At 41.1% G+C, this 19,418-nt stretch overlaps 1 protein-coding gene across 2 annotated transcripts in view; it reads left to right on the top strand.

Annotated features, from left to right (window-relative positions):
- Positions 1-19,418, top strand: part of LOC113652471 (transcription initiation factor TFIID subunit 4-like) — an 86,799-nt gene that overhangs the window by 14,325 nt on the left and 53,056 nt on the right. For both annotated transcript variants that reach the window (XM_027161563.2, XM_027161561.2), the window contains 5 exons: positions 2,657-2,732; positions 3,530-3,644; positions 8,113-8,282; positions 12,337-12,467; positions 17,154-17,279. In XM_027161563.2, the coding sequence (XP_027017364.2) occupies positions 2,657-2,732; positions 3,530-3,644; positions 8,113-8,282; positions 12,337-12,467; positions 17,154-17,279 (618 nt within the window). The remainder of the gene's footprint in view (positions 1-2,656; positions 2,733-3,529; positions 3,645-8,112; positions 8,283-12,336; positions 12,468-17,153; positions 17,280-19,418) is intronic.

Here is a 19,418-nt window from a genome sequence, read left to right as displayed (position 1 = left end):
TCTCTCTCTCTCTCTCTCTCTCTCTCTCTCTCTCTCTCTCTCTCTCACTCTAACACACACACACACACACACACACACACACACACACACACACACACACACACACACACAGCCATTCAGAGAAATCCTGCAGGCAGAACTGAAGGAATAAACAGTGAAAGTCACAAGATTTGAAAGATGCTTCAGTTAATTAAATAGCAAGAGTCTGGCCAAAATTTGTGACATCAGCAATGCAGCAATTCAACTAGAGTCAAATCAAACCGATATGGTAAAGTGTCATGACTTGCAGTGTTGTAATGCAACGGAGTACAAATACTTTGTTACTGTACTTAAGTAGAAATGTCACGTATCTGTACTTTACTTCACTATTTAAATTTGTCAACTTTCACTTTTACTCCACTACATTTCCTAAATAAAATGCAAACTTTTACTCCGATATATTTCCACTACGCGTCTTTGTTACTCGTTACTACAAAATAAAATCAGCAGAAATGTGTGCGACTGCAATAAGGGAGGTTTGGCGAATCACTGCTCCTAGATTACATTACGCGCTCCGCACGCTGTATACGCATAAGCACAGGTACGCCCACCGTGCACGCGCAGTCAGAGCTGGAGGTGTTTATCTATAACGTTAATCGGCTGAAAGCCGCAAAGACGGCAACCAAAAGCAGTGAAATGTCACTATTCTTATTACCAGAGTTGTAGCACAAACAAAATATTAATGCAAACAATCCATTAAATACTAAATAAAAATAACATTTATTGATTGGGTCTTTGTCTTGTGGATATTAGTTTATTAATGACTGCATTCATTGGACACACTGTTCGTAGAGAATGCACACATACATGAACTGATCTGATTCAAGACTGGCATCATTACGTCATGCAGAAAATTTTGGTGTCCACTTTTGCCATTTAATAATACCATAACTTTTGCCTTACTATGTAGTCATATAATATATCATATAAAACTCTTCTTGTTTTAAATTCTCACTGAGGGCTAAAACCCCTAAAGATGAAACCCTAGAACCGCCCCTGATCTTATGCCTACCGAAAATCACTGAAATTTTACTTTTTACTTTTACTTCAAATACTTAAGTACATTAAATATCAGAAAATGACTTTTGATACTTAAGTACAGTAAATATCAGATACTTTAAGACTTTTACTTGAGTAATATTATAAAAGGTGACTTTCACTTCTACCGAAGTCTTTTTCTAGTACGATACCTATACTTTTACTCGAGTATTGCTTTCTAGTACTTTATACAACACTGATGACTTGTCTCTAGAAAGTTTGTCATCATCCTAGAACATAGAAGCTTGTAATAACCTCCGAATGTCGAACCTTATAATCCGATCCGAATTTGGTTTGGTTAGGAAAAGTTCAGCTTTTAACACCAGAGCACTCTAATATGAGCTATCCCTGAAATCTGTGCCAAATGATCACTCTTCATTTCAGCTCAGTGGTTAAGGTGTTGGACTACTGATCGGAAGGTCGTGAGTTCGAACCCCTGGTCCACTAAGCGGCCACTGCTGGGCCCCTGAGCAAGGCCCTTAACCCTCAATTACTCAGTCGTATAAATTGAAATAAAAATGTAAGTCACTCTGGATAAGTGTGTGTCAAGTAAATGAATGTGGAACGATTCCAACTCTCTAATATTTCACTGGAAGCTCCGCCCTGTCTCTCATCAATAACGTTTTGTTTCGGACCTTGACTCGTTTTTTTTCCAGCTTAAATCTACCTCTGATAAACTAAAGGACAAACAATTACTGTACACACTATTCATATCATGGATTTTAAACAGACTACAATACTATAATAAATACTAATAAATAATGCAATAAATGTTTAATGATATTCAGATCTATTTGACCAGTAGGATGCACTAAAAAACATTTTTTATTGTTTATACCAAGACTTTTATTAAAAAAATAATAATATTGAAAAGAAGAAAAACGTAACCTTTTTAACATCACATCGAATAAAAAAATAGACGAAATAGACGATGAACGCTCGGATCTGTTGTTTTCATTTCTATTTAAATTCTGTGTAAAATCACTTTGCTCTCCTGTGGAATAGTTCGAGCAGCAGGTTAACAGTCAAGTCATTTGCTAAGCTCACATGCTCTGCATTTTAAACAGATCTGCTCTAAAGCCAAGTTTGACTCTCCCTCAGTTTCTAGCTGAATATCACCTTCGTTTCTCCCTGAATGTGAGACAGATTCGACTACCAGTTTGTCTCACTCCTTCCCTTCCTCACTCCCTCCCTCCCTCCGTCCCCGTGTCACGTTGCGGTGAGCCCACCGCTCCTGGGCCGAAAGCACGTTCACGTCTCAGAGGCCCTGAGCCGGGTATGAGCTGAAGGCGTAGGGATGTTGCGGCGGTGTGCAGGAAAACAAGGCAGTGAAATATGTGGCATGAGAGAACAGGGCAGGATGGATGGGAGCCCTGGGGGACTCGCCAGGGGCCCAACGGAGGGGACGGCCTGCTTATTAATGCGCTCTCTCTCCCTCTATGTTTATCTTTTGTTTCTCTTTTCCTTCCTCCCGGTTGTTTACTACCAACCTCTGCACTTTCTTGTATCAACAAATCATCCTCTCTTTACATTTATTCTAAACTTTAACTTGCTTCTGACTCTGTCTTTCACTGTATAGAATATCAAGAGGACAGGGGCAATAGGAGGGCAGGTTCGGATGCCCGTGGTCATCACACAGACTGTGCGGACAGCAGGTAAGACTCCTGATCATTAGACATCGTGAGCACTGAGTGTTTTTAATAGGTCCGTGCTGTATTTCATACATTAAAGTAAATCCTATTAACACACGAGCGGTATCAGTAATGACCAGTGTACTGTAATACTTAAGTCTAGTCCATGTGTAGTGCAGTAGAAAGTAACTGAGATCTAGAGAGCTGAACATAGACACTGCTACAGCGTCGTCTTACCAAACCTGATTAAACCTTTTAAACACAAAACTCATAAAGCGCTCAGAGTTCATTACTGTCAGGTTGATGAAAGTAACGGCTCCTACACACTACATTGTACTAGGCGATCAGCCGCTGTCTGTCATCGACAGCGAAGGATGTAAATACGGCGAAAACCAAGAAGGTTGTTTCGCTTACAGCTGTACAGAAACATATTTTCAGACGTGAAACAAGACTCAACTCCATCCAAGGTGGTTAATCAAGCTAGTACTCTACGTCATATAAAATCGACTAGATAGCGTTTATGAAGAATTCAAATTCAAGATGCATCACTAAGGAGATTAATACAGACAGATTCAACTGAGCAATTGAGGGTTAAGGGCCTTGCTCAGGGGCCCAGCAGTGGCAGCTTAGTGGACCTGGGATTCGAACCTACGACCTTCCGATCAGTAGTCCAATACCTTAACCACTGAGCTACCACGTGACGTCTCATTTGAAATTTGAAAGGACATGTTCCTGTGTTGCAGAGAATGCTGTAGGTCGTGCTGTCATGACGCAGATCTGTTGGGACGTGTCCCAATAATCCCCCTGCTCCTTTTCCTCAGGTGGTGTAGGGAAGAGTCCGGTGGTGCAGGCGGGAAAAAGCCCCGTAGCAGCAAGCGTACAGCTCTCAGGGGCTCAGAAGAACAAAGTGAACGACCCTGGGGGAGGCTCCTTCAGGTACATCCAAGGAGTGTGTGTGGTTGTGTGGTTGTGTGTGTGTGTGTGTGTGTGTGTGTGTGTGTGTGTGTGTGTGTGTGTGTGTGTGTGATAGAGTGTGTGAGATTTGCGGTAAGTAGGTAGTAAGCACTTTAACCTGCTCAGGCTGGATCTGGAGCATATCCTGGCCATCACACGATGTTCTGAGTTTATGTTTGATGCTGAATGTCACACTACAGGTTAGATTATAGGCTAGCTGTGTTTTTGATACTTTAAGGTTCGAGGCAGTGCGGAAAAATCACTCTATACCTAAAATCTCATCTCGGGAAAGAGGGGCATGGGGCAATAATACACCACAATGACACATGTTCACCCCTAGGGGCAATTTAACATAGACAGTTTATGTTCCTGTGAGGTGCAAGGAAACTGGACAAGCTTAAGAGAATGTAGTGTATGATTTATATATTGTGTATCTACAGGCGTTAGGTGCGCTGAGATGCAGGTACGAGTGTGTAAACATCAGAGCAGGCACACGGGGGCAGCATTGTTCTTAGCTGCAGCGGCTCGCTGTAGGCGACTCTCTGAGGACAAATCAGCTCGTCTAATCTCACTCGTCTTCTCTTGTTTTTTTCTCTCCTGACAAACTCCTCATCTCACACTCTGTCCTCTTTAACCTCTCATTGTCTTGTTTCATCCTTCTTGTTTAGAACGCACATTAGAAAAAGAGCTGGACGTTTAAGTCGATATCTCAGGAGTTTTTCCAGAGACAACTGGTTGTAAATTAAAGTTGGGTGTCTTATTTATTTATGTTTGGTTCTTTTTTCCCCCCGGAGCGGCACGTAGTTTAAATCGGCCTGTACTGATGCAATGCTGCTGCTTTGGGGGAAGAGAAGAGTATGTGACGGGTTTAGTGTATATGTGAGAAGGTGGTGCAGTGATTGTGATGCTGCTGGGGCGTACAAACTTTTGCTCTGTTCTAATACACTGTGTTTAAGAGTTTCTTGTACCAACCCAAAGTTGATTATTTTCCTGTTATTACTTCATTCCCTCTCTTTATCTCTTTCTCAACGTTCATAAACGTCCAAAACGTTCTCGAAAGGAAAGCCGTCTCTTTCCCTGGTCAGAAAACCTCAGTTACGGCTTTACGCTGAAAAAAAGTGCCGACCCTGGAGACTCGTTCCGCAATAAGCCATAAGGAAACCGTACGAGTTCCCTTGTAGGTTACTATAGAAACGCTAACCTATTAGAACGAGAGCATTAATGCAAACCTGTGTAGTCTGCAGTGCCGTAGTAAACAATTCAATGCTTTCTGTCCAATCAGAATCCAGAATTCAGCAGCAGTGTCGTGTAAATATTCATAATTCATTTTCATTAGAGACAGATAATCGCAAATTTCCATAATTGTGTAAAATCACAATTTGGGGTTGTGTTTTTGTAGGTTGTCTTTATGTGACGTGTTTTTGGTGCAGATCTGTGTGTGTGTGTGTGTGTGTGTGTGTGTGTGTGTGTGTGTGTGTGTGGTGGTTGACCAGGCCACCGAGTGCATCATAAGGGCCGTGTGTGTATCCACCCCTGAGGCGAGCCGTAGCCACAGGCACCGATTGCTGAACCAATAAATCTTTAGCAGCTGCGCTAATTAAGCTGTCAGAGCTGCATGTAGCACCAACCTTTCTTCCCAGTGGCACTTTTTTTTTGTTGGCCACAGCAGTCCGGAAGCTTCCATGACCTGCTAATGCCATGTTGTCCTCTGTCCCCATTCAGGGTTTATGGATAGATGAGTTTCTCCGTCTGTAGTCTCTTTTCATGCTTTTTGTTCCGTGAACAAACTTGAGACGAAGCAAAAAGTTCACGCGTGCACAAAGAACGGCGGAAACGAGCATCGTGTTCGTTTGGCCCGATCTGATCACATCACCCTAGCAACTATAACAAAGCAGCACTTGAGAATGATCAGAAATGTGTTCTTTATATATAAAGAAATGTGTTCTTCTATACAGTGTGTATATATATGTGTGTGTGTGTGTGTGTGTGTGTGTGTGTGTGTGTGTATTTAACAGAAATCCTTAACATTTTGAATTGATTTCTAGATGCGTTAGAATTCAATCTCATTATGATTACATCATCAAAAGTTTCCCCAAAACATCATTAACGAAGTTATTCGTTACAGTTTTTAACTAAAAAACATCGGGAGTAACGAAAAACTAAATGATATCACCTCAGACTGTCAAACGTCCTTTAAGTTCAGTAACACACCGATGTAATATTTATGTTATAGCACCACATAGGAAGTAGTGCAACACTATACACGTCTGCTCAACATTTACTCAGGTTAGACTTTAGAAAAACTGAAACGTCTGGGACTTTTTGTTTTAATAAAAAACGCATTTAGATCCGACCGGAAACGGCCAACCGGCTCAACACACTCATTTTGTGTCTAAAAGCAGACAACGAGGCAGTCTTTAAATTCACAGATTTATGTATTAGATGAGGCACTTTTCATTTTTTTTCCCAGACTGTAATAAAAGTCATTAAAAAAACCACCCCGACGTGTTCAGGAAGCCATGACTGGCGGTGTACGTTCATATCAAAGAAATGACAGAAGGTAAAAATCCTGTTGCTTTCATAAGCAGAGAAAACAACACGGAGGCAATAACATGATTCACCATAAAACTGTAAGGTTTTAGATTTGTTTTTACTTATTTACCCACACGAACGCCGTCTCGTCACGATTATTTAGCTTTACATTTATTACGCTACCCGAGGTTCATCTACCTGCTATGAAATTCAAATGGTGTGAGAACGGCTTTATAAAAGCCCTAATAGAAATACACTAACCGAGCGGTTTTTCATTTCGGATGAAATATTGTTTTATAAGAAGCGCTGGGTAACACAGGAAAAATTCATAAAGTAGGCTAGAGATGTAGAATTAAGATTCTTGTTGTCTTGGAAAGTTGTCTCACACACTGTGTTTGCATGATACGCTCCCTATTAAGGGCAGTCGTGGAAGTCGTGGCCTAATGGTTAGAGAGTCTGACTCCTAACCTTAAGGTTGTGGGTTCAAGTCTCGTTCCGGCAATACCACGACTGAGGTGCCCTTGAGCAAGGCACCGAACCCCACCCTACTGCTCCCGGGTGCCGCCACATAAATGGCTGCCCACTGCTCCGGGTGTGTGTTCACGGTCTGTGTGGGTGTGTTCACTGCTGTGTGTGTGTGTGCGCTTTGGATGGGTTAAATGCAGAGAACGAATTCTGAGTATGGGTCACCGTACCTAGCCGTATGTCACGTCGTCAAGGATAAACCGACTGAAGATAAAGTGAATGATTGATCATGTGACCCCTGAATTCAAAATCATATGCAGTAGAGATTCAGAGACTCACTAAGTTCTGTGTACAAACACACAAAAGCATAAACACACTCATTATCTTCAGCTCCTCTCCTTACCTACCCGTTCATGGCGTTCAGCTGGTGTTTTAACTCCGTGCAGCTTTAATCGTGTGTGTCAGCCTCCCACTGCGGTGTCAGACCTCATACACACTCTGAGGAACTGAACAGAGGAGAAGCGTGGCTGTGTAGCTCCAGCATGAGGGCAGGAATACAAGCAAAGCTCAGGAGTCTCTGTCAAAACCAGTGGACGGAAATGAAAGTAGAGAATGATGACCTTCGGCCCTCTGGAACCCCCTGTGCATACAGGGTAATTAGGACACAGTTACCATGGAAATGGCAGGGCAGAGGTCACGATTGTGTTTGTGTGTATAGGTGAGAGAGACAAACGGTGTCCAGATATGTACAGGTGAGAGCGACAGACGCTGTCCAGTATATTCAGGTGAGAATGATGGTGTCTAGGTATGTTGAGTAGAGTGCAACAGTGTCCAAGTGTGTTCAGGAGAGAGAGACCCAGGTATGTACAGACATTGCCCAGGTATATTTAGGTCAGATTGATAGTGTACCAGGGTCCAGGTGACAGTGACAGTGTCCCGGTGTGGTCAGATGAGAGACAGGCATTGTCCAGGTGTGTTTAGATGAGAGAGACAGACATTGTCTAGGTGTGTTTAGGTCAGATTTATAGTGTCCAGGTGACAGTGACGGTGTCCAGGTGTGGTCAGGTGAGAAAGACAGACCTTGTCAAGGTGTGTTTAGGTCAGATTTATAGTGTCCCATTGTTCAGGTGACAATGTCCAGGTGTGGTCAGGTGAGAGACAGACATTGTCCAGGTGTGTTTACATTTACAGCATTTGGCAGACGCCCTTATCCAGAGCGACGTACAGAAGTGCTTAAATCTGTAACATACTTAAGAAACCGTGAGTTTAAAACATTGTTCAAAGTTACAATGACAAAGTTTCAAAAGTGTTTTATTTTGAATAAATTCAGAAGATAGGGGAAAAGTTGACGTGAGAGTGACAGTGTCCAGGTGTCTAGGACACTGTCCAGGTGTGACACTGAGAATGACCGACCGTGTCCATGTGTATTCAAGCGTTGTATTTTGTCTTTCAGGGACGACGATGACATCAACGATGTTGCGTCTATGGCCGGGGTAAACTTGAGTGAGGAGAGCGCTCGTATCTTAGCAACCAACTCCGAGCTAGTGGGCACACAGATCCGCTCGTGTAAAGACGAGGCCTTCCTGCCCACGGGTTTACTGCATCGACGCATACTGGAGACGGGTAACACACACACACACACACACACACACACACAATGTCTTCTTTAAAATAAGGAAATTTTTGAATTAAAAGACTTACTGTAATTACTGTAACCTGTGTACTATTAGGCACTTTCTATCCACTTGTTCTTACAGCAGTGAGGTAAATAATTCTAGATATCATTTGTACACTGTAGTGTAGTCATTTGTTATTGTTGACAGGGATTAGCTTGGTATTAATATCTTTAATTCTTCTATTTGGAATTATGGATTTATACACACTTCAAATATTTCCATTTTACTCCCATCATCTTCCACTTCTGTCCTTTTCACACACAAGCTAAGCCTCGGCGCTGGATAAGATAAATCCCGAGGCTCCAGTCTGTTTGCATTTCGATGTTTGTTGGTTGTTAGTGTGCACCCTCAAGCAATAAAGGATGGAAATGTGTGGTGTCTGTGTGTGAGTGTGATTTTAAGGACATGGCGTCCACTGCTGGTCTTGTGTCAGTGATTGGGTGAGTAAAGGTCTCAGGTGACAGTGGACAGAGGGAGGCCAGTGAGTCTGCCAGCTTCACTCAGATGCTCAGGCTCTGTTCTGCTTGCTCTCTATTTTCTCTTATTGTTAATAATGTTGGCACTTGTGCAGAGGCCACGCCTTCCTTTACTGGTACTGATAGGCATGTAGGCCACGCCTCCCTTACTGGGACTGACCGATGCACAGGCCATAGAAAAAATAGGCCACGCCTCCCTCACTGGGACTGACAGGCACATAGATTATAGAAACATAGGCCACGCCTCCCTCACTGGGACTGACTGATGAGTAGACCATAGAAACATAGGCCACACCTGTCTCACTGGGACTGACAAGCACATAGGCCATACAAACGTAGGCCACGCCTCCCTCACTGGGACTGACAAGCACATAGGCCATACAAACATAGGCCACGCCTCCCTCACTGGGACTGACAGGCACATAGGCCATACAAACGTAGGCCATGCCTCCTTCACTGGGACTGACAGGTACATAAGCCATAGTACATAAGTACATAAGAACATAGGCAACTCCTCCATTGGGACTATACATGCACATAGGCCACGCCTCCCTCCCCGGGACTGACAGGCCTCTGGGCCAAGCTTCCTTTATTGGGTCTGATATGCATGTAGGGCACATCCCCTTCACTAGGACTGACAGGCACATAGTCTATGCCTCCCTCATTAGGAATAAAAGGCACACAGGCTTCGCCTCTCTTATTAGGAATGAAAGGCACATAGGCTATGCCTCCCTCACTGGGACTGATTGAAGTGTGAAAAATGTACTGGATAATGTTTCACATTAGTGTCTATAAACTCAGACCGTACTGTTACAAATATGCTTGGATTTATTTAGCTGTCACTGCAAAACTCACTTTAAAATCCATATCCCTGAACACCGAGGCTCACACGGTGACCGCTGCTTGTCTTTGGGCTATGACGGGTCAGTGCTGATGTCCCTGCTGTGTGCCTGGACATGGCACACACTCTCAGCTGGAGCTGTCAGTGGTGCTGTCTACAGTAACATAAGCAGAGTGAAACACCTCATACACAATAAACCACACAATACACACACACACACACACACACACACACAGTACAACATGCTGTAGTTCAACATGCTGTAGGGTCAGTCAAGCTAACTCTTGATGGTTCAAATGTTGAGTTTCAAACAAAATTGAGGAATCTAGGGGTAATTTTCGATGCCAATTTAACATTTGAGCCACATATACAAAATACGGTTAAAACTGCATTCTTCCATCTCAGATTTATTGCCAGATTGCGTCCAATGCTGAGAGACTGATCAACTCTTTCGTGTTTTCCCGTGTTGATTATTGCAATGCCATGTTGGCTGGTATGTCTAAAGCTACCCTAAACAAATTACAGGTAGTGCAAAAGTCAGTGGCTAGAATACTTACTAGAACTAAGTTAAAAGATCACATTACTCCCGTTCTGGAGTCCTTGCATTGGCTCCCCGTTAGGTTTAGGGTTGATTTTTAAGATTCTGATGCTCACCTACAAGGCCTTACATGGGTTGGCTCCTCAATATCTGACTGAGCTTTTAATTCCATATATTCCATCTCGCGACCTTCGTTCTTCTGAAACTGGTCTTTTAAATGTACCTTTAACTCGTTTAAAATCGATGGGAGATAGGGCCTTCTCTTCACTAGCTCCAAAACTGTGGAATTCTTTACCAACTGAGATTAGGCAAGCAACATCTCTTGGTACTTTTAAATCTCAACTTAAAACTCATTTTTTTAGGGTAGCTTTTAATTTTGACTAATTTGTAATTTTACATAGTGCTTATTTTATAGTCTATTTTGTTGTTTTAATTTTAATCTTTATATTATGTCTGTACAGAATTTTTCTTGTTTTTATTTTGCTTTCGTAAAGCGCTTTGAGATCTTCTTTTAAAGGCGCTATAGAAAATAAAGGTTATTATTATTATTATTATTATTATTATTATTATTATTAAATTCAGTTATAATTAAAAGTCATTTTAATCCAATATTGCTGTAATATGAAAAAAAAAAAACATGATTGTTCTCTATGTACTCTCAGGTCATATAAAAATATAATATCATCATACACTTAGTCTCAGCACCACAACATGACCTTGTTCCCTTTCAGTTGCTCGTGATTGTGAGTTATTCCGTGTTTTTGGAACGGCAGCTGCAGGAAATGCCAGTGCGTGATTAACTTTTAACTGTTCCTCTTAAAAGCTTTTTGCCCCGGTTTTGTGTTTTGCCGCTCATTATCCCTTTGTGATCTCGACTGTTTTCGAGTTGTTGAGGAAGCGAGGACTGTATGTATGCAACGGCCGCTTTAAATAATTGCCGTGATTTACTTAAAAGAACAGAAGAAGGGGGAAATTATGTTAATGTAGAAATGAAAGAAAAGGACATGACACACAGTAACTGAAATTGTTAGTGGCTGTAGGTAAGCCTAATTAATGCAGAAAGTCAACACAAATAACACACACACACACACACACACACACACACACATGCTAGTCAGGAGCGTTTTAATTATAGTGTTAACTTTTCTTTTTCCTCAGAACAAAATTGGCTTCATTCATCGTTTCTGTCAACAGATGCCGTGTTATATTTTGCACGGCGTTTTACACCCCTAGTAGTTAATACACACCATACTTTGTTTTTAGGATGTTTCTATGCAACTGTGATGCAGATGTTCAGAAAAAGATTCTTGGGCTGCAGAGTGCATCTAAAAAGTAATTGAATATAACTTCTGTCGTTCGTTCGCGCTGATTTTTGAATTCTCGATTCTGATTGGTCAGAACGTCTTGGTTCGTTTCTTATAGTCCTCTATTGTCATTAAATCAGATTTATTTTAGTATACTTGTTCTAGTATGTTATTCATTCTATAATAATTGTGTAGAGATTCATTCATTCATTTTCTACCGCTTATCCGAACTTCTCGGGTCACGGGGAGCCTGTGCCTATCTCAGGTGTCATCGGGCATCAAGGCAGGATACACCCTGGACGGAGTGCCAACCCATCACAGGGCAAACACACACTCTCATTCACTCACACACACACACACACTACGGACAATATTCCAGAGATGCCAATCAACCTACCATGCATGTCTTTGCAAACTCCACACACACAAGCCGGAGGCGGGAATCGAACCCCCAACCCTGGAGGTGTGAGACGAACGTGCTAACCACTAAGATTTTTTACATAAATAGATTTCTCACAAAAGTGTTATTTTTGTTGAACCTATATTAAAGGAGTCTCCATATTCAGTGCTGTGTAACAAGCAGGGGTTTAGATGTAAACGTTTACAGCTGACAAAGCAAAGCTATGACGTAGTGCAGCTGTTGTAGTGTAAGTGATAACAAAATAACAAAGGTGCGCAGCCGATGTTTTACGACATTAAATGTAACTGTAAATAGAAAACTGTTATGAAACCAGTAAGGAGCACAGAGTGCTTCATAATCAGAGCAGGTGCACTGTATGTACCCCATAAAAGTCTCATTAATACAGTGAGAAAATGGTAACGTCCATTCCCATGTCTCCTAGCTAAGAAATTCGGCGTGACGGAGGTTTCTCTGGAGTCGGTGAACTTCATCGCTCACGCCACACAGACACGGCTGAGGACGGTGCTGGAGAAAGTGTCCTTCATCGCCCAGCATCGGATGGACTCCTGCAAGGTAGGGAAGGATTTCTTTCACCTTCCCCAGAGAAGAAACTTGGATACTCTTGGATTTTTATAAAACTAGAAGATCTTTCTGTTTGCTCTAAGATGACTTTGCTTATAAAAATTATTTGGTGTAAATTTTTGAGAAGAGAATCGTTTCATCAGGAGCTTTAGTGGAGCAGGAATGTTTTAGGTTTTCAGGTTAAATGTTGAAACATTTTGCTGCGTTTCAGCTGCAGGGAGGTGCTAGATTTTCAGTCAAATAAACAAACAAATCTGTATTTCTCGTTAGGTGCTTCTGAACATCTGGGCCTGTATTCATGAAAATTCTCAGTGTAAAGACTTTCTCCTAGTGACGGGATTCTAAGAAAATGCTTAGAAATGTGGGCGTTTCCTCTTAAAGTTAAAGAGAAGATCCTAGTAAAGATAAACGTTATTCATAAAGCATCTTCACCCTTAAAAGAGCTCATAAGGTTAAACAGTGTTAGTAGTAGTGAGGAGGACTTTTAAGAGGATTAAGAGTTTCTTCATCAGAGGAGAAAATGTCTGAAAGGTGAAGAGGAGAAGAAATGTACTGTATACAATATTTAATAATGATAGTGAGTTAATAAGATGATACACATCAGATCGTGTAGGGATTAATTTTGTGACCGATCATATTAGAGATTACATCTCTGACACAGTGTTGAAATTATATATGTATAAATTTATATTCTGCTGTTATGTCATTTAGAGATTCACTAACATCTCTGAAATGATAGAATTTGTCTGTATGATATTTCTGCTCTGTGTCTGAGATGTTAACATTTATAACATACAGATGTTAGAGTGAGTGATACGGCTAAGTACGGTGACCCATACTCAGAATTTGTTCTCTGCATTTAACCCATTCAAAGTGCACACACAGCAGTGAACACACACACAGCAGTGAACACACACACAGCAGTGAACACACACCCGGAGCATTGGGCAGCCATTTATGCTGTGGCGCCCGGGGAGCAGTTGGGGGGGTTCGGTGCCTTGCTCAAGGGCACCTCAGTCGTGGCCGGCCCGAGACTCGAACCCACAACCTTAGGATTACGAGTCAGACTCTCTAACCATTAGGCCATGACTTGCCCAAATAAACATCCCTAATACAATCGGGTCACGAACGTAATCCCTACATGATATAAGATCAAATATCTAACATAGAGACAAAGTGAAGGTTTATAACAGACCAGATTTTAAAAGTTCACCTGTTTTTTTTATTCCACAACCAATCACAGTCTTCATAATATGTCATACCTAGTAACAGGTTAAGCCTCGCCTCCTCTTTAAGATAAAAGTTGTTGTATTTTCCTTGTTCAGAGTTGAACTGAGTTTGGTCCTGAATCACTCTTAAGATATTAGAAATAGTTTTAAGCTAAATTAGTAGCTCTCTGCGATCATTCTGAGAATTTTTATAAATACAGGTCTTGAAATTTATATCTAAAGTGTTAGGGTTTAACTGATATGAAAAAGTCTCTGATGCTGATTTTTAACAATCATAAACATTCACGTGTTTAACACCACCACCAGGGCTTTAATGATACGAATGTTATTTTCTCATGACTGCTTAACATAGTAGAAATGGAAAGAGACTTTTAGAGTAAAACAGTCTTTTAGAGCAAAAGTTTTCCAATGTGATTTCAAAGCAAGTGAATAATGTGAGCTGTCCTTTTGAATCAGGTGTGTGATGTATTTCTGGAGGGAAAGTAGTGCTTCAGTGAACAGCTAAGCTTCTCCAGCTGTCTAGTTTGTGAGTTATAAGAGACATTTGCTGTAGTGAATCAGTAATAAACATGTCTGAAACTTCTAGAAAGACATTTCTGTGTGCCCATTTTTTCAAGATCGATGGATTCATGCAGTTTAAAGTTCATGTATATGAACTCGGTGTGAAGCGAATCTCATATTTATTGACCACATCCTTGAACATCCTCCTGCGTCCTAAATTACGGATGTTCATCCGGATGGATCAAGACCCTGTGTTCTGTCGTCATCTTAAACAAATCATCTGTCACTGTCTCAAAAAATGGATTGAAAGAACAGTTTGTTTTGCATAGAGGGAGATGATAAGGCAGTAAAATTGCAAGTAAGAGATCAGGAAATTCCATCAGAGAACAAATTAACATCTAAGGGCCTTTTTACACCTGGTCACTTCATGTGTTTTCTCTAATCCGATAGCCATCTGATTTGTTAAAACTGTTCCATTTACATTAGGCAACATAAATGCGCTGATCTTTCTACTCCCGCCCAATATGCCAATATATTTTACCTCATGAAACGGAACACGCTTTGGTGTATGCGGTTGCTACAAAAAAACAGCATTTACTGTTTGCTGCATTTTCGCTGGCGGCAGCAGTGCATTTTAAGACCCAACGAGACACCTGGGTGAAAGATCAGAGCCAGCACTGTTGGGAAAACATATTTGTTTCTGTTGCGATGCACGACTCGTGAGTCACCTACGTGTGACGTACTTCCGTTTGGGAGGAGTAAAGCGCTGACGTATGTGGCTTGAACATCCACATTCATTTACACCTGTCCAGTTTCATCTGAAATGCGTCCCAGACCACCTCCTGAAATGGTTCGAGCGATCGGATTTATATCCGTCTCGAAACCGTTTCGGAGGGCGTTTACACCTGGTCTTTTTACCATCGGATAGCTATCTGATCACAGAAAACGCATGAAGTGACCAGGTGTAAAAAGCCCCTAAGTGATCATAGTATCATCTCATATTTTTTTTTATCTCAAATACAAATCCTTTCTTTGTACGACGAGCCATGCCACCATGCCGCCAGGTATCACAACTCCGCGAGTCGTTTAAACGAATCTTTCCTGTTGGTAAAATCTGTTACTCAAATATCATTGCATTCATGAATTAATTTAAAGACATTGTTAGTAACGAATCCAGGGATTCCACTATGACTACAGACGCAATGAGAGTCGAACTTCCTGGACAACATTTTGGAATCTTAAACATAATTGAAGTGTCTTTGCTTAAAACATACAAGAATGGAGTAACTCTCTAAATCAAAGGTCATGATGAAGCCCCAGTTTTGAGAGTTTCATTGAAGAACAGAATCCTTCCTCTGTTTCCCTGAATAAGTGCAGAATGGGGCATTTAGACAAACGTCACTGCTTAAGTGTAATAATGAGAATAGGGCAACGGATGAAATTTAGCTATTGTGCTAATTCTGGCATATTTACACTGATGCTTATTGCTGATTTGTTGATTAATGTGCGCTGTCCCAATGCAAATAAATAAATAAATACAAATTATATATATATATATATATATATATATATATATATATATATATATATATATATATATATATATATATAACTAAGGTTATAAAGCAGGATAACTAAGTCATCGCATCTCAAAGGCATCTTAGTGTCTCTGAATGGAGGAGAAACTTAAGTAGCTTTAAGCGAGCAGGAAACTTCCTTCCAAACTAGAGCAGTGTATCTGGAATGTATTATAACAAACCCAGTGAAGTTTCAAATAAACTTGTGTTTGTGTTGCATCGCTTGTGTTAATGTTGTGTCTTCGTCGTCCTTGTTTCTTGGAAGGTTTATCATAAACATCGCAAAAAAAAAAAAAAAAGCAGCAGCAAACACTTATTGTTCAGATTTGAGAACCTGCTGCTTTTGGAACGACGTTTCTGGTAATACTAAAATATACTGTGTATATATATATATATATATATATATATATATATATATATATATATATATATATATATATATATTTTTTTTTCCATGTACGTCTCCTCTTTTAGTTTGGCATAAATACATCCGAAGCACATCAGCACTAGACCACTCGGTACCGGATGAGGTTTAAAAAGTAGAACGAAGTTCTGTTCAGATGCCGATGCTGGCCCTGAGGGACGCGTATCAAACTTGTCTAAAAGGAGACGGATAAACATCCATCCGAGAGCGAATAGAATGTCTCCACACGTCGTGTACTAGTGCAGGTTCTCAGGATCGTTTGTAGCTCCACGTATACGCCGAGCAAACCTCTCACTGCCGAGGAAGAAAGAAGCGAGACAGGAGAAGTTGAAAGCCTTTTTTATTTATTAAGTTGTTTATTTGCGAGCAGGACTGCAGAGACGATCGCCGCCCGTGACTCGCTCCGCACATCCACAGATCTTTTCTTCTGTGTTGTGGTTTGGAAACGATGTGCGATAGAAGTGTGCGAGGCCGTGTGCTTGTGAAGCCACACAGTGACATCAATCGAGGAGAAAAAAATAAATGGTGCGAACCATGAGTCCTGAACCGAGTGCACCGTCTCAGCATGCAACAAAGAGAGAGATTCAGAGAGAGAATGAATGGATCTCAAAGGTCTTTCAGCTCTTGTCGCTGAGATCCACACACACACACACACACACACACACACACACGCAAGACCGACCGAGAAGCTGGAAAGAGTGAGGTAACAGGAGATCTGAGGATGGTGGGTGCTTTTCTGAAATAAACACGCTTAATTATAGCGTTAACAGTTTGTTTGCCCACAAACTTCGTTTCCAACCGACTCCTCTGACTTTTCAATGGTACATTAGATGCGAGTTATAAACAAAAGTCTAAGAGGAATGAAATGTTTTTTTCCTGAATCTAAACTTTCGGTTCCGGTTTTTCCCTGTCTCCTTTTTTATTCCCGCTGTTTTTCTGTCTCCAGGATGAGGAGTGGCACGAGCAGTCATCAGACGTCCGAACCCAGCTCAAATTCTTCGAGCATTTGGAGCGGCTGGAGAAACAAAGGAAAGACGAGCAGGAGAGAGAAATTCTCCTCAAAGCAGCCAAAGTGAGTCCGATACGAACCGCATACGGTGACTCCGTCGTCTGGTCGTTTACATTCATACAGTTTCAACACCAAGTCTGGCCAAAAAGCAGTTCAAGGGGTTCAACAGTGATGATAGTTTTTCCAGAGTATTGTCTAGTTCTTCATTTTAAAGCTAATTGGTATAAAGCTTTTGGTAACTAACTTCAATACAATTCATTACAAAAGGTCAAGAAAGTAAGTCACGTTTATTACGTAAGTCTGGGGAATTTATGTAGTTTAGAGATTAATGACATTTTAGTTTTTTTTGTGTCAGGTAAGAATTCACAACCCACTGTCAGACTAACCATAAGGAAGGTAAGAGAGAAGTCACTAAACCCTGAGAACAAAAGACAATGAACTGCACTATAATCATCTGTCCCTACACACACAACCCTTCACCTTAAAGCACAGAGCTGTGCATCGAAATTCAAACGCTTTTGGTTTGTAAGATAAATAAAATAGATTTTTGGTCATCATCATGTTTGGAGAATGAAGAGCTTCCTTTCCGCAAGTTAAAGGTGGGGTCTCTGTTGTTTGAAAGCCAATGTTGACATTTGAAATCACCAAAACAAACACACCCCTAACCCAAATGGGTCCCACCCCTGTTTTGATAGCCCCGCCCCACACATACACCAGACAAGTAAAACCCAAGTATAACCCAGACTAAGTATTATGGCAGAACCTGTTGGGGCAGCTGACGGAGGGGATATTTTTTTTTTCAATAAATGAACACAATGAGTAATACTATGGTAATACAAATGTGTTTTTGTAGTACTGTGTGTTGTACCGTGAAAGGTTTATCTCCGTTTCACGCGGAAGACGTTCAGTTCTCTCCAGCGCTGGAAAGCTGATCCTATATTAACACGTCCTACTTCTTGCCTTATCGTAAGCCTTTCTTCGCTTTCTTTCTTTGTTTTTATCCTCCATGTCAATGTTAAACCCGCTTTCTGCTAATGTCACACATGCGCACTGAACTCTCTCTCCGCCCATATTGACAAGCCCCGCCCCTTTCTGCTCATTGGCTACACGTTTGTTTTGTTTTTGCTTGGCGGCCCAACGCAGTTTTCTGAAGCATTTCTCAAACAACGGAGACCCCACCTTTAACAAGAAGTTTGCTCCTGTTATTATTTACTTTGTGACGAAATAAAATTAATTGTTTGAATAATTATTAATTACTTGATAAGTGTTTAAAAGCACTTTAAAATGTTGGACTACTGAAAAGCTGCCGTTGTTGGGCCCCTACGCCAGGTCCTATGTGTGGCGTCATGTGTGTGAGAGACTAAGCGTATGTGGGTTAGGCTTAAAAAACACACTTTATTTGCGTCCTCACTTTCTCATTGTTCAGATCTATCTGACCTCCTAAACAGGAACCAGCTTAAATAATCTCTTTACTGTCCCTTTAAAATACGACTAAAGTCGGAGACACTTCTCTCAGCCTCGTAGCGACCAGAACGTGAACCTCCTGATATATTTAAAGCCAATTAGAGAGAATTCTCTCTCTCTCTCTCTCTCTCTCTCTCTCTCTCTCTCTCTCTCTCTCTCTCTCTCTCTCTCTCTCTTTCTCTCTCCATAAGGATGAGTAATGACAAAATCCGTGCCTCTGAGCACCTCAGGGCAGTTAAAAAAAGAAATCATAAACACAAGAGAGAGCGAGACGAGGGACCTCGATAGAGACCGAGTGCAATTAGAGGAAGTCACACAATTCACCTTCTTTTAACTGGGATCAGACTCATACGAGCAGTGGACCAATTAAAGTAAAACATGCGCAAGACTTAAATGTAATGGGAAGGTGTTAGGATGGTAAACGAAACCACAACAGAAAAACTTTAAAGAAAATGTAAGTAAGAAACGTGTAAATGTGAACTGAGAAGCATTTAGGATCTTCTACAAAACGATGGCGTTACGACACTAAGATGAAAATTTAAAATAATTGTAGAAAATTAAAAGCAAGCTAAAGTATTTATTTGAATATCTTATTAATTAACATTAAACCTACAGAAGATTGTTAGATCTGGCAGAAATCTTTGATAGGAAACTAATCAGAAACTAATCAGCTGTGATGTCATCTGACAGTTCTACTGTTTTATTCCTCTTATACCAGGACTTAGTAGCAGGCCCTGA

Source organism: Tachysurus fulvidraco, chromosome 13 (assembly GCF_022655615.1).
Source record: "Tachysurus fulvidraco isolate hzauxx_2018 chromosome 13, HZAU_PFXX_2.0, whole genome shotgun sequence".
NCBI classification, from domain to species: domain Eukaryota; kingdom Metazoa; phylum Chordata; class Actinopteri; order Siluriformes; family Bagridae; genus Tachysurus; species Tachysurus fulvidraco.
Note: the sequence above shows the minus strand (reverse complement) of the source record. Positions and strands in the feature narration are given on the sequence as shown.